The sequence below is a fragment of the Tamandua tetradactyla genome, chromosome 2 (genome assembly GCF_023851605.1).
Source record: "Tamandua tetradactyla isolate mTamTet1 chromosome 2, mTamTet1.pri, whole genome shotgun sequence".
Classification (NCBI taxonomy): Eukaryota; Metazoa; Chordata; class Mammalia; order Pilosa; family Myrmecophagidae; genus Tamandua; species Tamandua tetradactyla.
This window is the reverse complement of record NC_135328.1, coordinates 78,224,785-78,244,881: the sequence shown is the minus strand read 5'-3', so window position 1 is coordinate 78,244,881 and position 20,097 is coordinate 78,224,785. Positions and strand designations below refer to the sequence as shown.

The following is a 20,097-nucleotide window of genomic DNA, read 5'->3' as shown; positions in this document are numbered from 1 at the left end:
GTCATGAACAGAAATAGGCACTTTATATTCTCCAAGAATTTTTACATAATTAAATAAATAATAGTCACTCTCCCAGAAGCCCAGAGAATAAAAACATCCTGCTTTGGGAATGGCAAACCTAATAAAAATGTCATGGGTAAGTTCACATTGTATATATGGTCTGTAGAGCCATGGGGACACTAAAACAACTCACGAGGTATGTGAAATTCGTGGCTGTGCCAATGGCTTACTTCTCCCCTCCTTCTAGGCTGCCCCATCAAAGGTCACCCGACCCCCAATATCACCTGGTTCCATGGTGGTCAGCCAATCGCCACTGCCACAGGACTGACGCATCATATCCTGGCTGCTGGACAGATTCTTCAAGTTGCAAATCTTAGTGGTGGGTCTCAAGGGGAATTCAGCTGTCTTGCTCAGAATGAGGCAGGAATGCTGGTGCAGAAGGCGTCTCTAGTGATCCAAGGTAAGACATGGAATCCCTTACCTGGCTGTTGGACTTAGATATTGAACAAGATTGTCCACTGGAAATCTAATTCTCTAGTAGAACAAAGTGATTTCTGATCCCCAATAGTTTCTAGAGCATGAAAACTGAAGCCAAACCATGTTTCATGCAGACCTTACTTCTGCCAACATGACCCTTTAAAGGAGCCACCTGGCCCCATCCCAGAAGAGCCTGGGAAAGTCAGTGCTGCTTTCATAAATGGGCCTTTCTGCACGTAATGTTGCTGCTGCTTAGGACCAAGGAAGCACCACTGAGGATCAAAGTCGAACGTTTCCTTTCTGCTGGTTTAATTAGTAAACAGCTCTAGGACTTGGCACTTACTGCACCAGGAAAGAGTTGTGAGTGAGCCCAAGACAGTGGGAAAAGAGCCAAACACTGGTCTTTTTATAAATACTATATGAGGCTTTTGATTTCGCTGCAGTCTGGTTCTACCTAAAGACCGTGTGTGGTACTTCTAAGAAAGAAAATTCCACTGTATATCCCAAAATGGAGGGATTCTCTGAGACAGGACAGAATTTTCTGCCAACACGAAAATACTGCCTTGGAATGGAGGGATTTTTTTCCTGAGTACATAGGTTTCCTCACAAATATCCTCCCCTACCATTGGCTTGCCAGACAAGAAAATAAATGTTCCATTTTCTTGCCAGCAATTCTCTGCTAAAAACCAGAAGCCAGCAGCTAAGTGCAAGGTTTGTAATGTGCAACCCTGCCAATAAGCACTCAGAATTTACCAGCCCAGAGTTACATTTAACAGCTTTTCAACCAGTGACTCCCAACCCCCCAAATAGAAAAACCCAAGAAACTGGCCTTCTCATTGGCGTCACTGAGTGACATACATAAATGAGTACTCTCTGGATAGGCTGTTTTTAGTTAACATTTACAAAATCCAACTCTAATTTGTACTTTTAAATTTGATTAAGTATCTCTTATATAGCTCTATCTCTTTGTAAAAAAAAAAAGAGAGTCATGTTCTGGTTAGCCAACAGGGAAAAAAGTACTTTGGGAAGCATGTTTAGAAGCAGTGAGAGCACCTGGCTGGACCCTTTACTTTCATTATGTCCAGTCCTCACGATGCTTTGATGAGGTGAGGGTTACCTCCCCATTTTACGGATGGCCAGCTGAGAGATGAGGTGACTTGCCCAAATAGGGGAGGAACAGAACCAGGCTGGGGGCAACGCCCCCCTCATTACTGCCCCTCTCCTCCCCAGCGCACAGCCCAGCCCCGGCCCCCAACCCACCTTTCCCCTGCCCCGCTCGGAAGGAATACAGAGTGTGGACATTCATGGTGCTTCTTCTGGCCTCCGACCCTCTGTGTTAGATTACTGGTGGTCCCTGGACAGACTGGCCACCTGCTCAGCCTCCTGCGGTAACAGGGGGGTGCAGCAGCCCCGCCTGAGGTGTCTCCTGAACAGCACGGAAGTCAGCCCCGCGCACTGTGCCGGGAAGGTGCGCCCTGCCGTGCAGCCCGTCGCCTGCAACCGGAGAGACTGCCCTTCTCGGTGAGTGTGGCAGCTGCGGGCTCAGGCTCCCCACCCCCTGAGATGGGCCCTGACGTTTATCCAAGTTGATGGCCAGGCCTTGTCTAGGGCTGAGCAGGGGGAGATGCTGAATGTGGATGAGCTGTTCTCTCCTGTAGGCACAGGTCCGTGACGCCTCTCCACTGTGCCACAAACATCACACAGGATGACCTGCCTCCTTTGGCTCTGTTTATTCCTTCACCCATCAGCCAGCTGGTGGCTGCCCAGGCTTCCCAGGTACCTGAAAGGCCCTGTTCAGCAAGCAAGAGCAGCCCAGGCCTTGCACAGAGATGGCTCCCGGTCTGCAATAATAGACTAACCCTCTAGTTTGTTTGTATGAGAAGGAAATATGTTTTCAGTTGAAGTGTTGAGGGGATAGATGGCTCAACCCCAAACCCTCCCCTTTCTTCTAACTTTTGAATTTATACCTGTGCTAATCAATACTCCAGTGTAATTGAGGACATCTCACCTCCTTTTTTTTTTCTACAAACTGTCACATCCTGCTAAAGTTGGAATAAATCTCCCATTTCCTATAGTTCACTCCAGTTTGGATGTATATTCTCTACCTTTGGGTCCCTTCATATAGTCCAAGAAGGACCCACAGTCTCTTCCTCTTACATCTTCCCCATGCTTGGAGAAGCTACGAGTCCCTCTGAGGACCCACAGCCCCCATCTTCAAGCAATAGCTGAAAGCATAATTATGAAAGCATAATGAGCGGTCTTACATTTGGTACCAGCAGGCACCCTGAGCCTGGTGGGGCTGGCTCAGCTCTGGAATGCCATTTTACCACCTACCCACAGGACCTGCATAGACTTCTTAGGCAACCACTTTGTGACTTGCCAACTGAGTCATCATAAGCAGCTGAAACCAGGAGACTCAATGAAATATGAAACACACTCATTAATACCAGCAGTTTGACTTGCTGACGGGAAGGTTTCCACAAGAATGATTAATGTCCTTTTATTCCCTTCCTGAACTGTAACGTAGCCCACACCTCTCCATTCTCAACACCCCCACCCCAGCTCCTGAAAAATTGCTGAAATGTATATTTGGAAATAAAAGTTGATTGAAATGCAGGCCTGACATTCACCAGGGATGTAAGAAGCTGGAAGGCTGCCTCTGCCAAGCTGCGTGAAACGAAGAAGAGATCTTTTACATGCCAGGAACGTTTTTATTTGATTTGATGATGGTCAGAGTCAATCAGTTTAATTTACTTTGGTAAATGAAATAATAATGGATAGGTCTGCTTGGGTTTCAGTGGCCCAGGGTTTTAAAACACCTTGAACCTGCTTCCTCAGTGATTCTGCTTCTGCGGGTTGGAGCTCCGTGTGCAGTCATCTCTCTCCAGGGAACATGGAGCAGGGAGGTTGCCACAAAACTACATAAGTCACAGATCCAGATCCAGGAGGAATTTGCCCCGCTCCTTGCTATATACCTCTCCTGAAAGTCAGCTGTGGCCCCACTCAGGGGAAGTGGCCCCCAGCTCACCTTGAACTGGCTTTCCTGCTTTATAGATGTTTTAGCATCTATCTTTGTACTCAATCATCAAATGTTGCCCTGGTCCATCTTTCTGAATCCCAACAAGTCCTGCTTTGACCTGAGTACCTGATTCCACCATTTCATATTAGGTAATTTTTTTTCTCCAGCAATAAAGCCGAAGAACTTTTTTTACAGATGAATGATAGGGTTAAAAATTGCCAAGGTTTTTTCTCACTATTTTCCCCAACTTTCTCCTTCCCCTCCTCTTTGAGAATTAGCCCAGGGTACACTCATGCAAACAGAACCCTGAATGTTTGTATATGGACCAAAGTTTTCCAAGCATCTCTGCTCTGAAAGGCTTACAGCTTTGCTTTAAAGCCTATTTGTCACAGTCTTGGTCAGTCTCATCTCTGAGGACCTAAGTATAGTTGGAACCATACATTCTGAGACCTAAGAAACTGTGACCCAAGAAGGTAGGATGTCTCCAAAAAGTTGTGAAGGAACTTTGTTTCTGAGCAGTTAAAAAAAAAAAAAATCAAGCGAGACATGGCTTGAGGTGAGGTAGAAAGTGTAGTGAGTATTCTCAGATAAAACTTTGGCTAAGTGAAAACGAAATTGCCTCCTGCTTTCATCAGGAGATGACAGAGGTTTGGACCTTAACTTCAGTAGGAAACTGTCCCTCTTCTGCCACATACGTGGGTGCCTTTAGTAAGTAGCAGAACCACAGTAGAGCATAACTAGCTTAAGGACTGTTTGCAGAGAGTGTTCTTTCTGTCTCTAATCTGCTGGCCTCTGGGACGCTGTCTAGCCCAGGCAACTGACCTTCAGAATACTCTTTCAGGGTGCACCTTTCTGGTCGGTGTCCAAGTAAAGAATACGAAAAAGGCCACAGCTCCAAATTAGCTGCTGTGTGGTAGGAAGAGGGATGTGTGGGGTGCTCTTTTATTGGGAGATTTGGCATGTCTTTCCCCAAGGCTTGACCCCTTGGGGCTTCGGGACTCTTCTCCTCTCCCCAGGTGGATGGTGACTTCCTGGTCTGCCTGCACCCGGAGCTGCGGGGGAGGCGTCCAGACCCGCCGGGTGACCTGTCAGAAGCTGAAAGCTTCTGGGGCCTCCACTCCCGTGTCCAATGACATGTGCACCCTGTTCGCCAAACGACCTGTGGACACCCAGGCCTGTAACCAACAGCCGTGTGTGGAGTGGGCCTTCTCCAGCTGGGGCCAGGTGAGGAGCCAGAGGGGTTTTTATTCTAAAGATACAGATCCTGCCCCACTAGGAAGTAAAATGCCATCAGTCCCACTTCCTCCACTCCCTCTGTGCTAACCTTTTACTTTCCCCTCTATCAACTAATGCTGCCCAATTTCTGATGCTCTTCCCCTGACATTGACATTATCTCCAATGCTCATCACACTTTTCTTCCTTGATTTCCAGCCACCCAGAGAGGCCTTCTCATCCTCATCAGGCCCTCAGAGAGCCCTTTACTTTCTATAGGGCCACCTCTTCTCTGGCTATGCTGGAGCTGATGATTTCAAGTTCTGATGAAATCCATTCCACAGTGGGGGGGGTACTGCATGAGGGTCAGTTTTACTCTGGGCCAGCCATTCTCAACTGGGTTGCATAATTAGAATCACTAGAGAAACGTTTTTCAAATACCAGTGTCCAGGCTGCACATCCCGGAGACCAAGTCAGTTGGTCTGGGCTGGCATCCAAACATAGGTACTTTTTGGAAGCTCCCCAGGTAGTTCTGACATGCACCAGGGTTGAGAACCACTGCTACATGTCAAGAGTCGAAGTTTAGCTGGCTCACTTTGAAATGACCAGCATCCTTCTTGATTCTTGCCAGAGGTTGAGTCCCTGGTAAGCTCTCAGACAGCAGAAATGGGGGTTCATTTGACCCAGGAGTCTAGGAATGAGGCCTCTTCTATACAGAGAAAGAACCAGGACAGTTCATTCCATTTGAAGAGGAAATTTTATGTTTATTTTTTACTTAAAGGGGAGACCAGCACAAACTGAAGATTCTCTGCAGCCCAAGTTGATGTTCCCTTTTTTCAGACAAGAATACATCTGAAAGAGTTGTTCTCTTACCCTGCCCTCTCCATCATGTAGAATGTTGTTGGCACCAAAAACAATTAAGTGTGGAGGTACTTGGGGGAAATGGCATATAATTGTATAGACTCTATTTCCCAAATTCTGTGTTCAAAAACTATTGGAGAAAACTGGGTAGATAAGAGCTGCCTGCCAGGGCTGAAATTCAAGCAGTACACGCTGACTGGATGCTGAGACCTGCTCTGATTGATAGGAGGATGGCTCTATTGGCTGGATAACCATTCTGGTTGATCATGGCTGAATCATACCTGTTGTGAAATGCCTTTAATTTCATCCCAGAGTTATGTATGAGATGTAAAAATAGTTGGGTATAGTCCTTGGAGATACTGCTGAAAGTAGATTGAAACTAAGGACGGTTTATGTCATGGTTTTAGCTGGTTTAGCAGCATTGCTTCCATCTCCACTACCCCAACTCCCAATCTTCTTTTTTAATTAGAGAGGTTGTAGGTTTACAGAAAATCATGCATAAAACTCAGATGCCTATATACCATCCTATTATTAACACCCTGCATTAGTGTGGTACAATAGTCACAATTCATGGAAGGTTTTTACAGTTGTACCATTAACAATAGTCCATTATTTACAATAGGCTTCACTGTGTTGTACTGTTCCATGTTATTTTAATTTTTATTCTAGTAACATATATACAACCTAAAATTTCTCCTTAAACTACATTCAGATATATAATTTATTGCTGTTAATTACATTCACAATGTTGTACTATCATCACCACCATCCATTACTAAAACTTTTCCATTCCCAAATAGAAACTCTGTACAATATAAGCATTAACTCCCACTCTATCCATACTCCACCCTATCCCGTGATAACCTATATTCTAGATTCTGAATGAGTTTGCTTATTCTAATTATTTCATATCAATGAGGTCATACAATACTTGTCCTTTGTATTCAATATGATGTCTTTACGGTTCATCCACATTGTCACATGCATCTGAATGTCATTCCTTTTATGGCTGAATAGTATTCCATTGTATGTATATTCCATATTTTGTTTATTCACTCATCAGTTGGTGAACACTTGGGTTGCTTCCATCTTTTGACAATAGCAAACAGTGCTGCTATGAACATCGGTGTGCAAATATCTGTTCAAGTCCTTGCTATCAGTTCTTTTGGGTATACACCGAGAAGAGGGATTATCAGGTAATATGATAATTCTATAATTAAATTTCTGGGGACCAAACTGTTTTCCACAGAGGCTGCACAATTTTACATTCCCACCAAAAAAGAAAGAATGTTCCTATTTCTCCACATCCCCTCCAACGCTTGTAATTTTGCATTTTTTTTAGTAGTAGCCGTTCTAGTATTTAATCATGGTTTTGATTTGAATTTCCCTGATGGCTAATAACATTGAGCATCTTTTCATGTGCTTTGGTCATTTGTAGATCTTTTCTTTGGAGAACTGCTGATTCAGGTCTTTTTCCCACTTTTTAAATGTAGTGTTTGTCTTTTTTATTGTTGACTTGTAGGATTCTTTATATATTCTGGATATTAAACTCATATTGGATATGTGGTCTTCAAATATTTCCATCAATTAAGTAGGCTATCTTTTTAATGTCATAAATTCCTTTTTGATGTGCAAATTTTTTTTAATTTGATGAGATCCTATTTATCTATTTTTTCTTTTGTTGCTTGTGCTATGGGTGTAAATCTAAGAAACCATTGCTTAACACATGGTCCTAAAGATTCTTCTCTGTTTTCATGTAGGAGTTTTATAGTTCTGATTCCTATGGTTAGGTAGGTAGGCACCAGTTTGACTTGACTTCTTTGTATTGTGAGAGGGAGAGTGGTTCATCTTCATTCCTTTGCTCTTGACATCCAGTTTTCCCAGCACCATTTGATGAGCAGAATGTTCCTTCCTCATTGAGTAGACTTGGCACCTTGTCAAAAATCATTTGGCCATAAATGTAAGGGTTGATTTCTGAGCTCACATTTCAAGTCAATTGGCCTATATGTCTGTCCTTGTGTCTGAACCACAGTTTTGATTACTATAGCTTGGTAATATGCTTTAACATGAGGCTAAAAGATGATTTTGGCTATTTGGGAACCCTAACCCTTCCATATAAGTGTGATGATTGCCTTTTCCCTTTCTGCAAAGAAGGCTGTAAGGATTTGGGGATTGCATTGAATCTGCAAATCACTTTGGGTAGAACTGACATCTTAATAATATTTAGTCTTCCAATCCGTAAACAAATCATGTCCTTCATTTAAGGTCTCCTTTTATTTCTTTTAGTAATGTCTTGTAGTTTTCTATGTACAAGACCTTTATATACTTGGTCCTAGATATTTGATTCTTTTAGTTGCTATGTAAATGAAATTTTTTTGCTTGATTTCTTCTTCAGATTGTTCATTACTAGTATATGGAAATATTACTAATTTCTGCATGTTGATCTTAAATACCCTCACTTTTCTGAATTCATTTAGTAAGTCCAGTAGATTTGTTGTGGATTTTTCAGGATTCTCTCCCCTTCTCCCTCTCCCAACTGTTCTGGCCATAATTTCCAGCATAGTGGAAATGTCCACAGTGGAGACAGTGGACATCCTTGTCTTGTTCCTGATCTTACAGGGAAAGCTTTCAGTCTTTCACCATTTAGTATGATGTTTGTCTTTTCATATATGCCCTTTATCATGTTGAGGAAGTTTCCTTCTACTCCTAATGTCCTAAGTGTTTTTATCAAGAAGTGGTCTGGGTATTGTCATAAGAAAAAATTGTGTCAATGGAGATGATCATGAGTTTTTAGCTTTGTTCTGTTAATGTGGCATTTCCCAGTGACTGATTTTCTTATAGTGAGCTGCTCTGGCATGTGGTGATGAATCCCACTTGATCATGGTATATAACTCTTTTAATGTGCTGGTGGATTCAACTGACTAGTATTTTGTTGAGGATTTTTGCATCTATATTCATAAGAGAAATTGTTCTAATTTTCTGTACTTCTGGTATCTTTATCTGGCTTTGGTATGAAGGTGATATTTGCCTCATAGAATTAAGGAATATTCCCTCCTCTTCAATTTTTTGGTAGCGTTTGAGCAGGATTGGTTTTAATTCCTCTTGGAATATTTGGTAAAATTCCCCTGTAAAGCCATCTGGTCCTGGGCTTTTCTTTGTTGGGAGTTTTTTTTAATACTGAGTCAATCTTCTGTACTAGTTATTAGTTTGTTGTGATGCTCTATTTCTTCTTGAGTCAGTGTAGGTCATTTTGTGCTTCTAAGCATTTGTCCATTTCATCCCGGTTATCTAATTTATTATGTACAGTTGTTTATAGTATCCTCTTAGTCTTTTTTACTTCAGTGGGTTTGTTAGTAATGTGCCCCTTTTCATTTCTGATTTTAGTTATGTCTGTTCTTTTTCTGTGTCAATCTAGCTAAAGCTTTATCAGTTTTATTGATCTTTTCAAAGAACCACTTTTATTTTGTTCATTCTATTGTTTTGTTATTGTTCTTCTTTATTTAATTTATCTCTACTCTAATCTTATTTCCTTCCTTCTGCTTATTTTGGATTTAGTTTGCTCTTCTTCTTCTAGTTCTTTCAGTTTTGGAGTTGGGTCTCTGATTTTGTCTTTTTTCTTTCTTAATAAAAGAATTTAGAGCTATAAATTTACCTCTCAGGACTACCTTTGCTGTGTATTTCATAAGTTTGGGTATGTTGTATTTTCATTTGCCTCAAGATATTTCCTCTTTAATCCATTGGTTAAGAATACATTGCTTAATTTCCAGATATCTGTGACATTTCCTATTGATTTCTAGCTTCATTCCATTGTGGTCAGAGAACATACATTGTAAGATTTCAATATTTTCTAATTTATTGAGGCTTGTTTTGTGACCTAACATATGCTCTGTCTTGGAGAATGATCCATGTGCACTTGAGAAGACTGTGCATTCTGCTGCTGTTGGGTGAAGTGTCCAGTATATGCCTGTTAAGTCTAGCTAGTTTAGATGTCGGTCCTATCTTGTATTTTGTTACTGATCGTCTATCTAGATCTGCTATATGATATTGAAAGTGGGGTATTGAAATCTGCTGCTATTAATGTAGAGCCATTTCCTTCTTCTTTCAAATGTGTCACTATTTGCTTCATATATTTTGGGGCTCTTGTGTTTGAAAGAAAGTCTTGCCAGATATAAAATTCTAAGGTGGCAGTTGTTTTCTTTCAATACTTATAAGTATTTCAATCCCCTGTTTTCTTGCCTTCATTGTTTCTGATAAGAAATTGGGACTTAATTTTATTGGAATTCCCTTGTGCATAACTTGTTGTTTCTCTCTTGTAGCTTCAGAACACTCTCATCTTTGGCACTGGACAGCTTTATGACTATGTGTCTGTGCGTGATTCTTTTTGAATTTATCCTCTTTGGGATTTGTTGGGCTTCTGTAATGTGCATATTCATGCCTTTCATTAAATTTGGAAGTTTCTTGCCATCATTTCTTTGAATATTCCTTTTGCCCCTCTCTCTCTTCTCAGACTCCCATAATGTGTATATCAATATGTTTGATGGGGTCCCACAGGTGTCTTAAGCTCTCATCATTTTTTTTTAATTCTTTTATCTTTCTGCTCCTCAGCCTCCTCATTTCAGTTCACCTCCAACAAGCTGTTGAAAATGTCTAGGGAATTTTTCATTTTAGGTATTGTGCTCTTCAATTCCAGTAATTCATTGGAGAGATTCTTGTATTGTTGTTCATTGTTTTTCTCATATCCTTTAGTTCTTTCTCGATGTTTACTTTTTTCTCCTTGATCATATTGAGGATCATTATTTTGAACTCTCTGCCTCATAAGCCCAGAGTCTGCTCCTCTTTATTTATGGTCTCTGGATTTTTATCTTGTATCTTGTTTTTATCTTGTTCTAGGATGGGCCATCATTTCCTGATTCTGTTTTTCTTGTAATCTTCTGTGCACACTTTAAATCCCAACACCAACACTTTAATATCAGTTCCTGGCCTGTCTCTTAAGCCTTTATACCCGCTAGTGATATGACACAGATTTTCTTGAATTTCAGGAGCTATTCAAAACAAATCAAGGCAAAAAGCACCTTTCCCACTCTTTGCAAATTGGCTCTGCTTTGACTAGTGATCTCCTTCAGAGCTTAGCCCTCCTATCAAGCAGTTCAGCCCATAGCCAATGGAAAATGCACAGTCTGCTCTGTCCTATCTGAGCCTGCGTGGAGCTGGAGTTGGGGAGCCTGCTTCTTCTTCTGGTCCTGTGTTCTCTAGAGACCCCAGGAATTCTCCCATTTTACAGTCCACAGGAGTTTGAGTGAATTCTCCCTCTACTACCTTTGGAACAGACCTCTCCCTCCCGCTCAGCTCTTTCAAGTGACTTGAATGCAGGTAGTTCTTTGCCCCAGGCCATTTAAATGCCATTATTCTCACAGTATCCTAAGCAGCTTCTCTACCCTAAGAACAAACTTTGGGAGAGCCAGCTGGAGATATGTTCCCCAGCTCAGTCTCTCAGACTTCCACCTGATAGATGAGCACTGACATGCATGTCCCATGTATGCACTCGGGGCAACTCTGCTTCCTCTAGAATGGAGCCAACAAGGGCACCAGAAATTCATCTATGGCTTGTGAAGCTGTGTTTTCTTAATTCAGAACTTGCCAGTTTAATGTAGCCCTTTAACTGTTTTACAGTATTTTAAATAATTCTTTTGCTACGTTTGTGGTGGGGGGGAGGTGGTGCATGGCACAAGGGGGCATTTGGAACAGTGGCTGCCATCAGAGCCAGCCCCCAGTGATCTGAAGTAGCTGAGAAGTAGAGATCTGGAATCAGACCATATATCCCCTGAGTTTGGAGGACTAGACCGTTATGTCCCACCCAGGCCCCAGCAAGTTGAGGCAGGAGCTAGAGTTCCAGTCCCCAGTGCTGCCAGCCGTAAGACTGGAGGAAAATCAATGGTGGCAACTGCAGGGAGAGGAAAATTCACCTTTGAATGCAGTTACTAGCATCTTCCTCCTGTTCTTCCTTCAATGCTGCACCGAGTTCCTCTTGACTCTGGAGATTCAATGTGATTGATTCTGAAGGTTCCTGCCAGTTTCATGGTTATTTTGGTGGAGGGACTGATTCCAGGAGCTTCCTGCTCTACCGGTCTTCCTGCAATCCTCCAGCATTTTTATTTAATGTCAAAAGAGAACTACGGAACAAAGTAAGACATTATCTTCATCTTGGTTTCAGTCAGGTGTTAAACCAGCCCATTAAGCTTGGCCAGCTGGGACACCCCAAAACAACAAACCTGCTTTTGTTTGTGTAACTATTTGAGCCAATGTGACTGTTTGGGGGCAGTTAGCATCTCAAAAGTTATTGGAACTATCTACAGACTACTGCATTCATGTCCCACCCCAGATGTGTTGTTCACAAAATAATCACTTAGCAGTTCCTAATCAGCTAGCATGCTGTGGCCATCCCTAATGAAGATCAGTGTTATTTAGAAAGCGGTCACAGAGTTCACTTGCAACCCTTGAGGCATTGGTGACCCAAGTGAGGTCTGGGGCTGGGGCTCAACGCTGGTTAGTCAACACACCTGGCACCGCTACCAACCCCCCTTATTTCCAGTGACATTATGTATGTGTTATATAATCAAAGAGACAGGAGCTTCCCTTGCTTCCATGCCTAGGGGGATTATCATCTTTCTCTTACCTGGAAAATCCTACCTCTGATTGCTCACCTCCAGCCTAAGGCAGTGCTGCTTCCAGGCTCTCAAAGCTTACCATCTGTTTGTGAAATTACAATTGGGAACAGATTTGGCCACGTGTGAGAGATGTTTCTGCATTGTGTCATCAGGGGACATATGGTGTGCATTGATCATTCTCTGTGATTTTTTGTCCTAACAGAGAGAAAAAGACATGAATCTTCCTCTATTCCCCCAAACAATTCTTACACCCTTCTTCCTTCTAAAACCCTCTAAGATGCTATGTCTCAAACTTGAATCACCTGGACATCTCTTTAAAAATGCCAAATCTGATTAAGCAGGTCTGGGGTAGGGCCTGGGATGCTGAATTTCTAAAAGCCCCAGGTGACACCAATGCCCCTGATCAATGGGCCACCCTTTAAAGAATTGCAAAGCTTGAGGCGTTACAAATTATTGGGTACTGTTTGAGCTCACAAACTGTTAGAATGTAATAGTGTCTGTTTCTCCATTTGCCTGCCTCCATTAGATCTGTGAAAACCATGTGATTTTAGTAGAAATAAGACTACTTTCTCAGTTCTAACGACCTGGCTTCATGTAAATTCAACATACAGTTATGGGGCCCCTATCATAGGTGGGGAATATATTCCCTACGAAGTAAAATAAAGGTAAAAGCAGCCCCGGGATGTTTGGAGGAGAATTTGGTAAAAGTGTGGAAGGAGAAATGTGGCTGGAAAGCAGATGCCAGATCATGAAGGTTCTTGTGTGAATTCAGGGAGTTTGGCTTATATTACGAAAGCCACTGTATTGCAGGGGGGGTGGGGGCGGCGCCTCAGGAAGATTTTAAGCAGGAGTGGCATCCTTCGAGTTATGCTTTAAAAAGATTATTCTGTCAGTAGCATGGTGATTGGATTGGAAAAAGTGATACAACTGAAGAAAGAGAAACCCAGTCTAGCTGAGAAATGATGCCGGTCAAAATGAAGGCATTCAGCATTAGAAATGGAACAGAGATACTAGGAAAATGTGATTCCCAGGGCTTCAGTGACCCCATTGGCCATCAGAGATGAGTGAGAGGGAGGAAAGCAGGATGACTCTCAGGTTTTTGGATGGTACAACTAGGTAGGAATACATAAAAAAAAAAGGGGGGGGGGTGGATTGGGGTGATAAATTGAGATATGTTACTTATGAGATGTTTATGAAAAATCCCAAGGAGAGATGTTCACGAAGCTGTTGGATGCATGGATCTGGGGCTTAACAGAAAGCTCTGCTGAACACTATGATTTGAAAGTCTTCACAGGTGGTCGGGAGTAATGGGTGGCATCCCCCAGAGGGAAGAGGAAGGCATGAGGTGGAGAAAAGAGGGAGGACAGAACCCTGGGGAATACTAATTTAAGTGAATTTAAAGAAGCAAAAAAGACACTATTGAGTAAGGTAAAGGTCAGTGGTGTGAAAATGCAGCAGAAAGAACAAACTGAACTGGAACATGACTGGCAGGCTGCCGAGTCTGTAGGGCAGTTTCAGTGTGGGAATAGGCCCTGCAGTCAGACCCCGATGAGTTAAGGAGAAAATGAGAGGGGAGGAGTAGGGCTGCTAAATACTTCCTACAAATACAAATGCTCCCTCAGGAATTCCCAGTTGTCAGTGTCAAAGGGACATTTCTTACATTTCTCCCAGTCCTGTGATTTTTTTGCACAGCAGTGTCAGACTGACCCTGCCCTAAGAAAATTGCTTTTCACCTTAAATCCCTCTCCTTCAGTGGTTCTTATGCTTTGAGGTCAGGGATCCCTTTGAGCAGCTGATGAAATCTGGAGCCTCTTGCTAGAAACATGTCAATACACTCAATAAATCTGCTTATAATTTTAAGGATTAGCAGCTCTCCTGATGCCCATCTTTGAACCCCTGGAGGTGGGGAGGGTTCCAAGGGGATCTGTCCTCTTGTACTAAAATAGCAGGTTGGCCAAGGGCCCATTGATTTTGTATTTTAGAGACACAGTTGTTATTAGGAGTATTTACTGTGAAAAGGCTGGCGCTGCCCACTCCAGGAAAAGCTTAACCACCTCCTTCAGCACACAGTGGGAGAGTATGAGAAGGAAATAAACCGAAGTCTGCTTTTGCTTAATCTAGAGAAAACAAAGCCAAGGGAAAGGAAAGAAATTATGGACTTTGTTTACTTAGATGAATTTAACAAGGAAACAGAACTAATCTACCCTTTAGACTGAAAGGAAGAGGGGAGCTTCTTGAAAAGTCTTTAGCTCTAAAATTTACCATCACATTCCTGGTGCATTATGCGGAGATACCTTTTCAAATAGCTGTGCTGGGAGGGAGCTGACATTCTCTGACTGGCTCTGCTTTACCATTAGCCCTTTGCCAGTAGAATGCCCACAGACCACAGGAAAGTCAACAGTCCCGCTATGGCACAGAGAAAAGAAGATATGCCAGTGAAAGCCCATTATTTGATCCAAAGATGAGTGATCCAAGGGCCTCCAACAAGACCCTGCAAAAGGGTCCTGTATCCCATGTGTTCTGGGCATTGCGTAGCATGTTGTGAGCGTATCTATCCTTTCTCTGATTCCCAGTGCAATGGGCCTTGCATCGGACCTCACTTAGCCGTGCAGCACAGGCAGGTCTTCTGCCAGACACGGGATGGCATCACCTTGCCATTGGAGCAGTGCAGCGCCCTTCCAAGGTAAGAGAAGACCCCAGGGCTCCCTTCCCCAACCCCAGAGGGCACTAAGGTGGTGGTAAGTAGAAGTTTCCTCTCCAACCACCCGCCAGTCCTCTCACCTCCATTCACCCCAGGCCACTGACCTGCCATAGACAGATGACTCAGTGGTGGTCTTGTGCTCGCTTAATGGACCTGGTTGGGCTCTATTTTCTCAGGGACAAAGAAAGGATACAGACAGACAGAGTGTTGTTCCTCTGAGGAGGCTGATAACAAAAGAGAATGCACTGGCCCAGATTGGGGTAGAGAAGGGGCCACACAGCAGCCACCAGACTCCTGGGATCCACCAGCCCCTCAACTTTCAGGGACCTCCCTCTAGAAGTTGAGGCAAGGCCCTTGTCCTTGGGTCCCTATAGCTGCTATACAACCCCCATCCCCGACTCCACTTCCTTATAGCCGTGTCCCTGAGTCAGGGCTCACCACGCCCACCTGAGGCCCCAGTCGGCTCTGCTGTCAGCCTCCACTCTCGTAGAACTCATTCTCAGGTCATGAAATGACAGAGACACTGTAGAGATGAGATGAAGGCCCAGTTAGAAGAAGTAGCCTTCTTGAGACCTTACAGCCATTCACTAAGAGAGCAGGGATCAGAAGCCCCAGTGTGTAGCACTAGAGGTCCTTAAGGGAGTTGCCCGACCACGGTGGATCAGCAGTACTGTTTTCACATCTTCCCCCCCCCCTCCCCGATCCAGCCCCACAAAGGCTAACCCTGCCACCCTCCTCCCGCAGGCCCGTGAGCACCCAGAACTGCTGGTCAGAGGCCTGCAGCGTGCACTGGAGAGTGAGCCTGTGGACCCTGTGCACGGCGACCTGTGGCAACTATGGCTTCCAGTCCCGCCGTGTGGAGTGCGTGCACGCCCACACCAACAAGCCCGTGCCCGATCACCTGTGCTCCTGGGGGCCCCGGCCTGCCAACTGGCAGCGCTGCAACATCACCCCATGTGAAAACAGTACGTTCCAACCCCAAAGAACCTTCTGCAAATTGCCCACGTGGCATCAGGTGCAAAGGACAGTCCCTAGGACTGAACCTGAGATAGGGCATTAGATCTGGTCCCTTGAGGATTATGAGCTGGGGCTAGAGATGGACATTTTCGGAGGGGTGTGTGGGTGTGTGCAAGTAAGCATGTGTGCAAGGATGTGTATCCACATGTCCAGGCCACAAAAGATGGCTGGGTGTGCCCCCAGGGCTTCTACACTCTCCATCCTGGCCTAGAGAGGGCCAGGTGTTATTGGCCAACTACAGGATGAAATCAGCAAGCAGCTCCCCCACCCTCCGCAGTGGGTTGTGTGGTGCCCTGAGGGGACGGTTATACAATGACTCTGGGGGCCAGGCTACTAAAGAAAGCACTGCTGTCACTGAAACAGCAGGCAGGGTGACTGCTCAGCTGGCCCCATGCCCACCTGGCTCTGCTTCTAAAAGAGGACCTGCTGAGCTCCTCCTCCCCTACCCCGCTGGGGGCTGCCAGAACTGCACAGGTGCCCACTCACTCAGGATTACCAACCCTTCACTCCCTCAAGTTCGGAGCCTCCTCAGCACAGCCCTGGCCTTTATATCCCAGTTGGGTAGGGATCTGACTATTTTTACTTCCTCTGGATCCAAAACACAACTTACAGGTCCTTCCCCACCAGGAAGAAGACAAAGCATGAGGGAAAAAATAGGAAATAATACAACAAATGTAGCAGGGTCATTTCCACCACCTCCCCCCCAGGCTGGGCCTCACTGAGCCATCCATTCCCCTGCGGGCACACAGGCCCATTTCTTTGTACGCCCTGGGAGATGGATGAGCCTTGTCCTCTGCTAAGGTGCTGACCCATCTTCATAGAAGTAGCTCGCCATGCTCAGAGTGCAACCCTGACATAACTAAGACTGATATAAATCGTAGATGTCTATAAGTCCAATTAGCACAAATATTTAAGGACCATGTAGTCTGCATCAATAACAAACTAGAAAATGGTGTTCTAGTAAGGAGTGGGGGAGTGCAAGGAGAAGAGAAACTCCAATAGAGAATACAGGAAAACCAAGCTTAATTAGGAACGTCTCAAAACAGAAATTTTGGTCCTTCTGGGGACTGTCCCAAGAAGGAGAGTCACTTAATAAAATGCCAAAAAGGCCATAGGAAAAGGCAGGCTTGACTAGGAGGAGAGGTTGTGATCCCTAGGAGAGGCAGGTAAGACCGCCCTGGAAGCTGAGAGAGCTCTCAGGAAGGAGGCAAAGCCACCTGAGCTCTGCCAGGAGAAGCCTGCCCGGAGGTTTTGGAGCTTGGTGGCCCATCCAGCAGCAGAGGCCGGTGCCCAAGGCAGGGCCCAGGAAGCAACCCCGTGGCCAGTGCTCTGGCAGCGCCCAGCAGTGACCACCTCTGTTAGCTTCTGTTTCACATCTCCTTTCTGTCCCCTTTCCCCACCCCTCTCCTCCCTTCTCAGTGGAGTGCAGAGACACTACTAGGTACTGCGAGAAGGTGAAACAGCTGAAACTCTGCCAGCTCAGCCAGTTCAAGTCTCGCTGTTGTGGAACATGTGGCAAAGTGTGAAGACAGGGCACGGGGCAGAACTCTACCCTGGCCACACAAGGACTCGTGCATCCACCTTGGACAGAACTGAAGCTTTCTTCATTTTATTTATTTATTTCCCCCTCCCCGCCCCCACCACACACAGCCTCATCCAACATCCCTTCCACCCTTCTATTTCCACTCCCGGTCGGGAGGACTTCAGCAGGTTTCTCTTTCCGTTTTAGCTGGAGGACAGAACGTTGGGAAAGAAAGAAAACAGGGGTCTAAAGGAAGTTGCAGAGTCTGCTCCCTCCCGAACCTGGGTCCCAAAGAGACTTAAGGCCGGCAGGGCCAGTGTAGACTACAAAATGGAAGGGGGCGGGGCAGAGGGTTTATGAGGATTGGTGCACATTTTGGACACCAGCTGCTGTGTCTTTCCTGGAAGGCACTGCTGTGGCCCCTCAGTCATGGTAAGGACAAGCAACAAGGGAGGAGGACAACACGGGGTGAGACCAGCTCAGAACTCAGTCCCTCCATGGGGACCGAGAAGAAGGGGTGAAACACACCGTGATGCAGAAAACCAAGTCGGGAGGGAAGGGAACAAAAGCAAGAAGGAACCTGGCTGTGGTCACCCGTAGGAAAGTGGGAGCAGACAGGATAGAAGGGAACCCCCAGGAGGGGGCGCTGCAGGGGGCATGTCCGAGCCCCCTCCCCGTGCCTTCCGGGGGAACTTTCTGCCCGTTGCCCTGCCACGAAGCCAGCGCGAGGTCCAGCTCTGGCTGTGTAGTAAAGGGCCTGTAGTAAAGCCTGTAGTAAAGACGCCATTGGCGTCTCTGTAGCTCAAGCGGGAAGTCCCCAGCCCTGGACTGCTGCAGCTGGGGGCCACAGTAATTGAGCATGATGAACGAGCCAGAGTTCTGCCTACCGGGCCTTTGCAGGAGACAAGAGTCAGTTTGCCCCAAATTAGTTCATTAACTCAACAGTCTCCCAGAGAGTACCCATTCCAGGGCTGGCAGGGGTCAGGGGGACAGTGGGCTTCCGCGCGCCCCCACAATCCCTTGGCATCTTAGGCTCCTCCCAGGCACAGTGTGAGAGGTGGCACAAAGCCCAAGAGCAAGTCTTCAAACCCAGCACGCACAAGATGGATTTCTGTTGACGTGACATAACGACTACGCCAGTGTCTGCTGACGCTGTGACGGGCAGAGGGGCACACGTGCTTGGGCAGAGCGCATCAGCGCTAGGGAAACGGCGATCGCAAAGTCAAGAGGCAGGACGAAAAGCTTGGGACTAAATGGCAAATTGGTCCTTCAGCAACGCAGCTTTGGGCCAGGGATTTTTGCCTTCCCCCCAGCCCCAGTTTAGTAGCTAAGTTAGGAAAGGGCAGCCAGAATCACCTACCCCTGAGATAAACCACCCCCTCATGTCCACACTCATGAAATGCCACGTGCCCTCAGAGCCACCGCTGACATCAGTCAAGACTGTATTTTCCAGCCAGCACGGAAGTAAATTTGGGGCGGGGGGAGACAATAGTGAGCTGTGAAGAGGTAGGGTGGGTCTCTCTCTTTCTTCTTCCCCACAAAAATGGGCTCCAAGAAATCATGTTACTAAAAATCAGTGTAAGGTTTATTTAAAATAAAAGAGAATGTTTCTATGTCTGTATATCTTTTGTGAATATTTATTAGGATTTCTTGTATAAAAAGTGCAATATTAATAATTGTACATTGTCATCCAGAAAAAAAATATTGGGGGGGGACTTTGTATTAACTTCCTGCAGTTGTGTTCCTGTAAACTCAGTGGTGATTATTGCATTTTTTTTTTCCTATTTTTCATAGAACCTGGTGTTTCCCTTTGGATCTATTCACCGTGTACAGAATATATTTGTAAAAGCTAACTTGGGGTGATGGGGCAATAAGAGTGGATTCATTCATGATATAATAGTTATGCATGGAATGAAGGTGACAAATTCCATACTACTTACTAATGTGGTTGATTATTTCTAGTTCAATAAATATTGAGAACCAATGGACAATATTCACAGCTCTTCTATAGCAGGCATCCTCCAGCTGTGCCACGTGTCAGGTTGCAGCAGGTGGAAATGAGCTTCCATACACGCTGGAGAACCTCGGTTTGTGGGCGACAGCAGTGTGCTCCTTGCATGAGATGAATGTAGATTTAATGTTTGTTCTGTGAATTGTGACTCAGCAGCCCCACAAGATTGTTAGGGTTGCTGACTAATGTGGAAGGAGGCACTTCCTCCTCTAAAACACAAGCCTGTATTTATATTTTTTGTAAGATAATACAGCTTATTTATTTAAATCTTGGCGTCTTGAGTCTCTGTTAAGCACCACCTTCCCATCTTGTTTTACGCCACAGATGAGAAAAGTCCCCATCAATTTGACGGTTCCCAGCCAGGTGCATGTGGGGCTGACATGGAAGAATGCACTCGGGGGCTCTGCAGGGGAAGCTGGGGACCGCGCCTGGCAGGCCAGTCCTGCAAAGGAACGCCGTGGCGCCGCGTTGTAGCTGTGCGCACATTTAGGCCAATGCAGCCCTCAACCAGCCTCTCACTTACAGCCCTGGGGAGCGGAAACATGGAAGCAATAGTTTTTCCTCTCGGAGGAAAAGCAAGCCAGAGCACCTCTGAGAGTAGGGGCAGACTTG

The 20,097-nt window shown here is 45.2% G+C and overlaps 1 protein-coding gene across 2 annotated transcripts in view; it reads left to right on the top strand.

The window, feature by feature from the left end:
- The window catches only part of ADAMTSL1 (ADAMTS like 1), a 998,876-nt gene extending 979,119 nt beyond the window's left edge, over positions 1-19,757 (top strand). For both annotated transcript variants that reach the window (XM_077148079.1, XM_077148080.1), the window contains 6 exons: positions 248-460; positions 1,818-1,998; positions 4,513-4,720; positions 14,808-14,917; positions 15,680-15,900; positions 17,372-19,757. In XM_077148079.1, the coding sequence (XP_077004194.1) occupies positions 248-460; positions 1,818-1,998; positions 4,513-4,720; positions 14,808-14,917; positions 15,680-15,900; positions 17,372-17,478 (1,040 nt within the window). In that variant the 3' untranslated portion in view covers positions 17,479-19,757. The remainder of the gene's footprint in view (positions 1-247; positions 461-1,817; positions 1,999-4,512; positions 4,721-14,807; positions 14,918-15,679; positions 15,901-17,371) is intronic.
- The last annotated feature ends 340 nt before the right edge of the window (positions 19,758-20,097 follow it).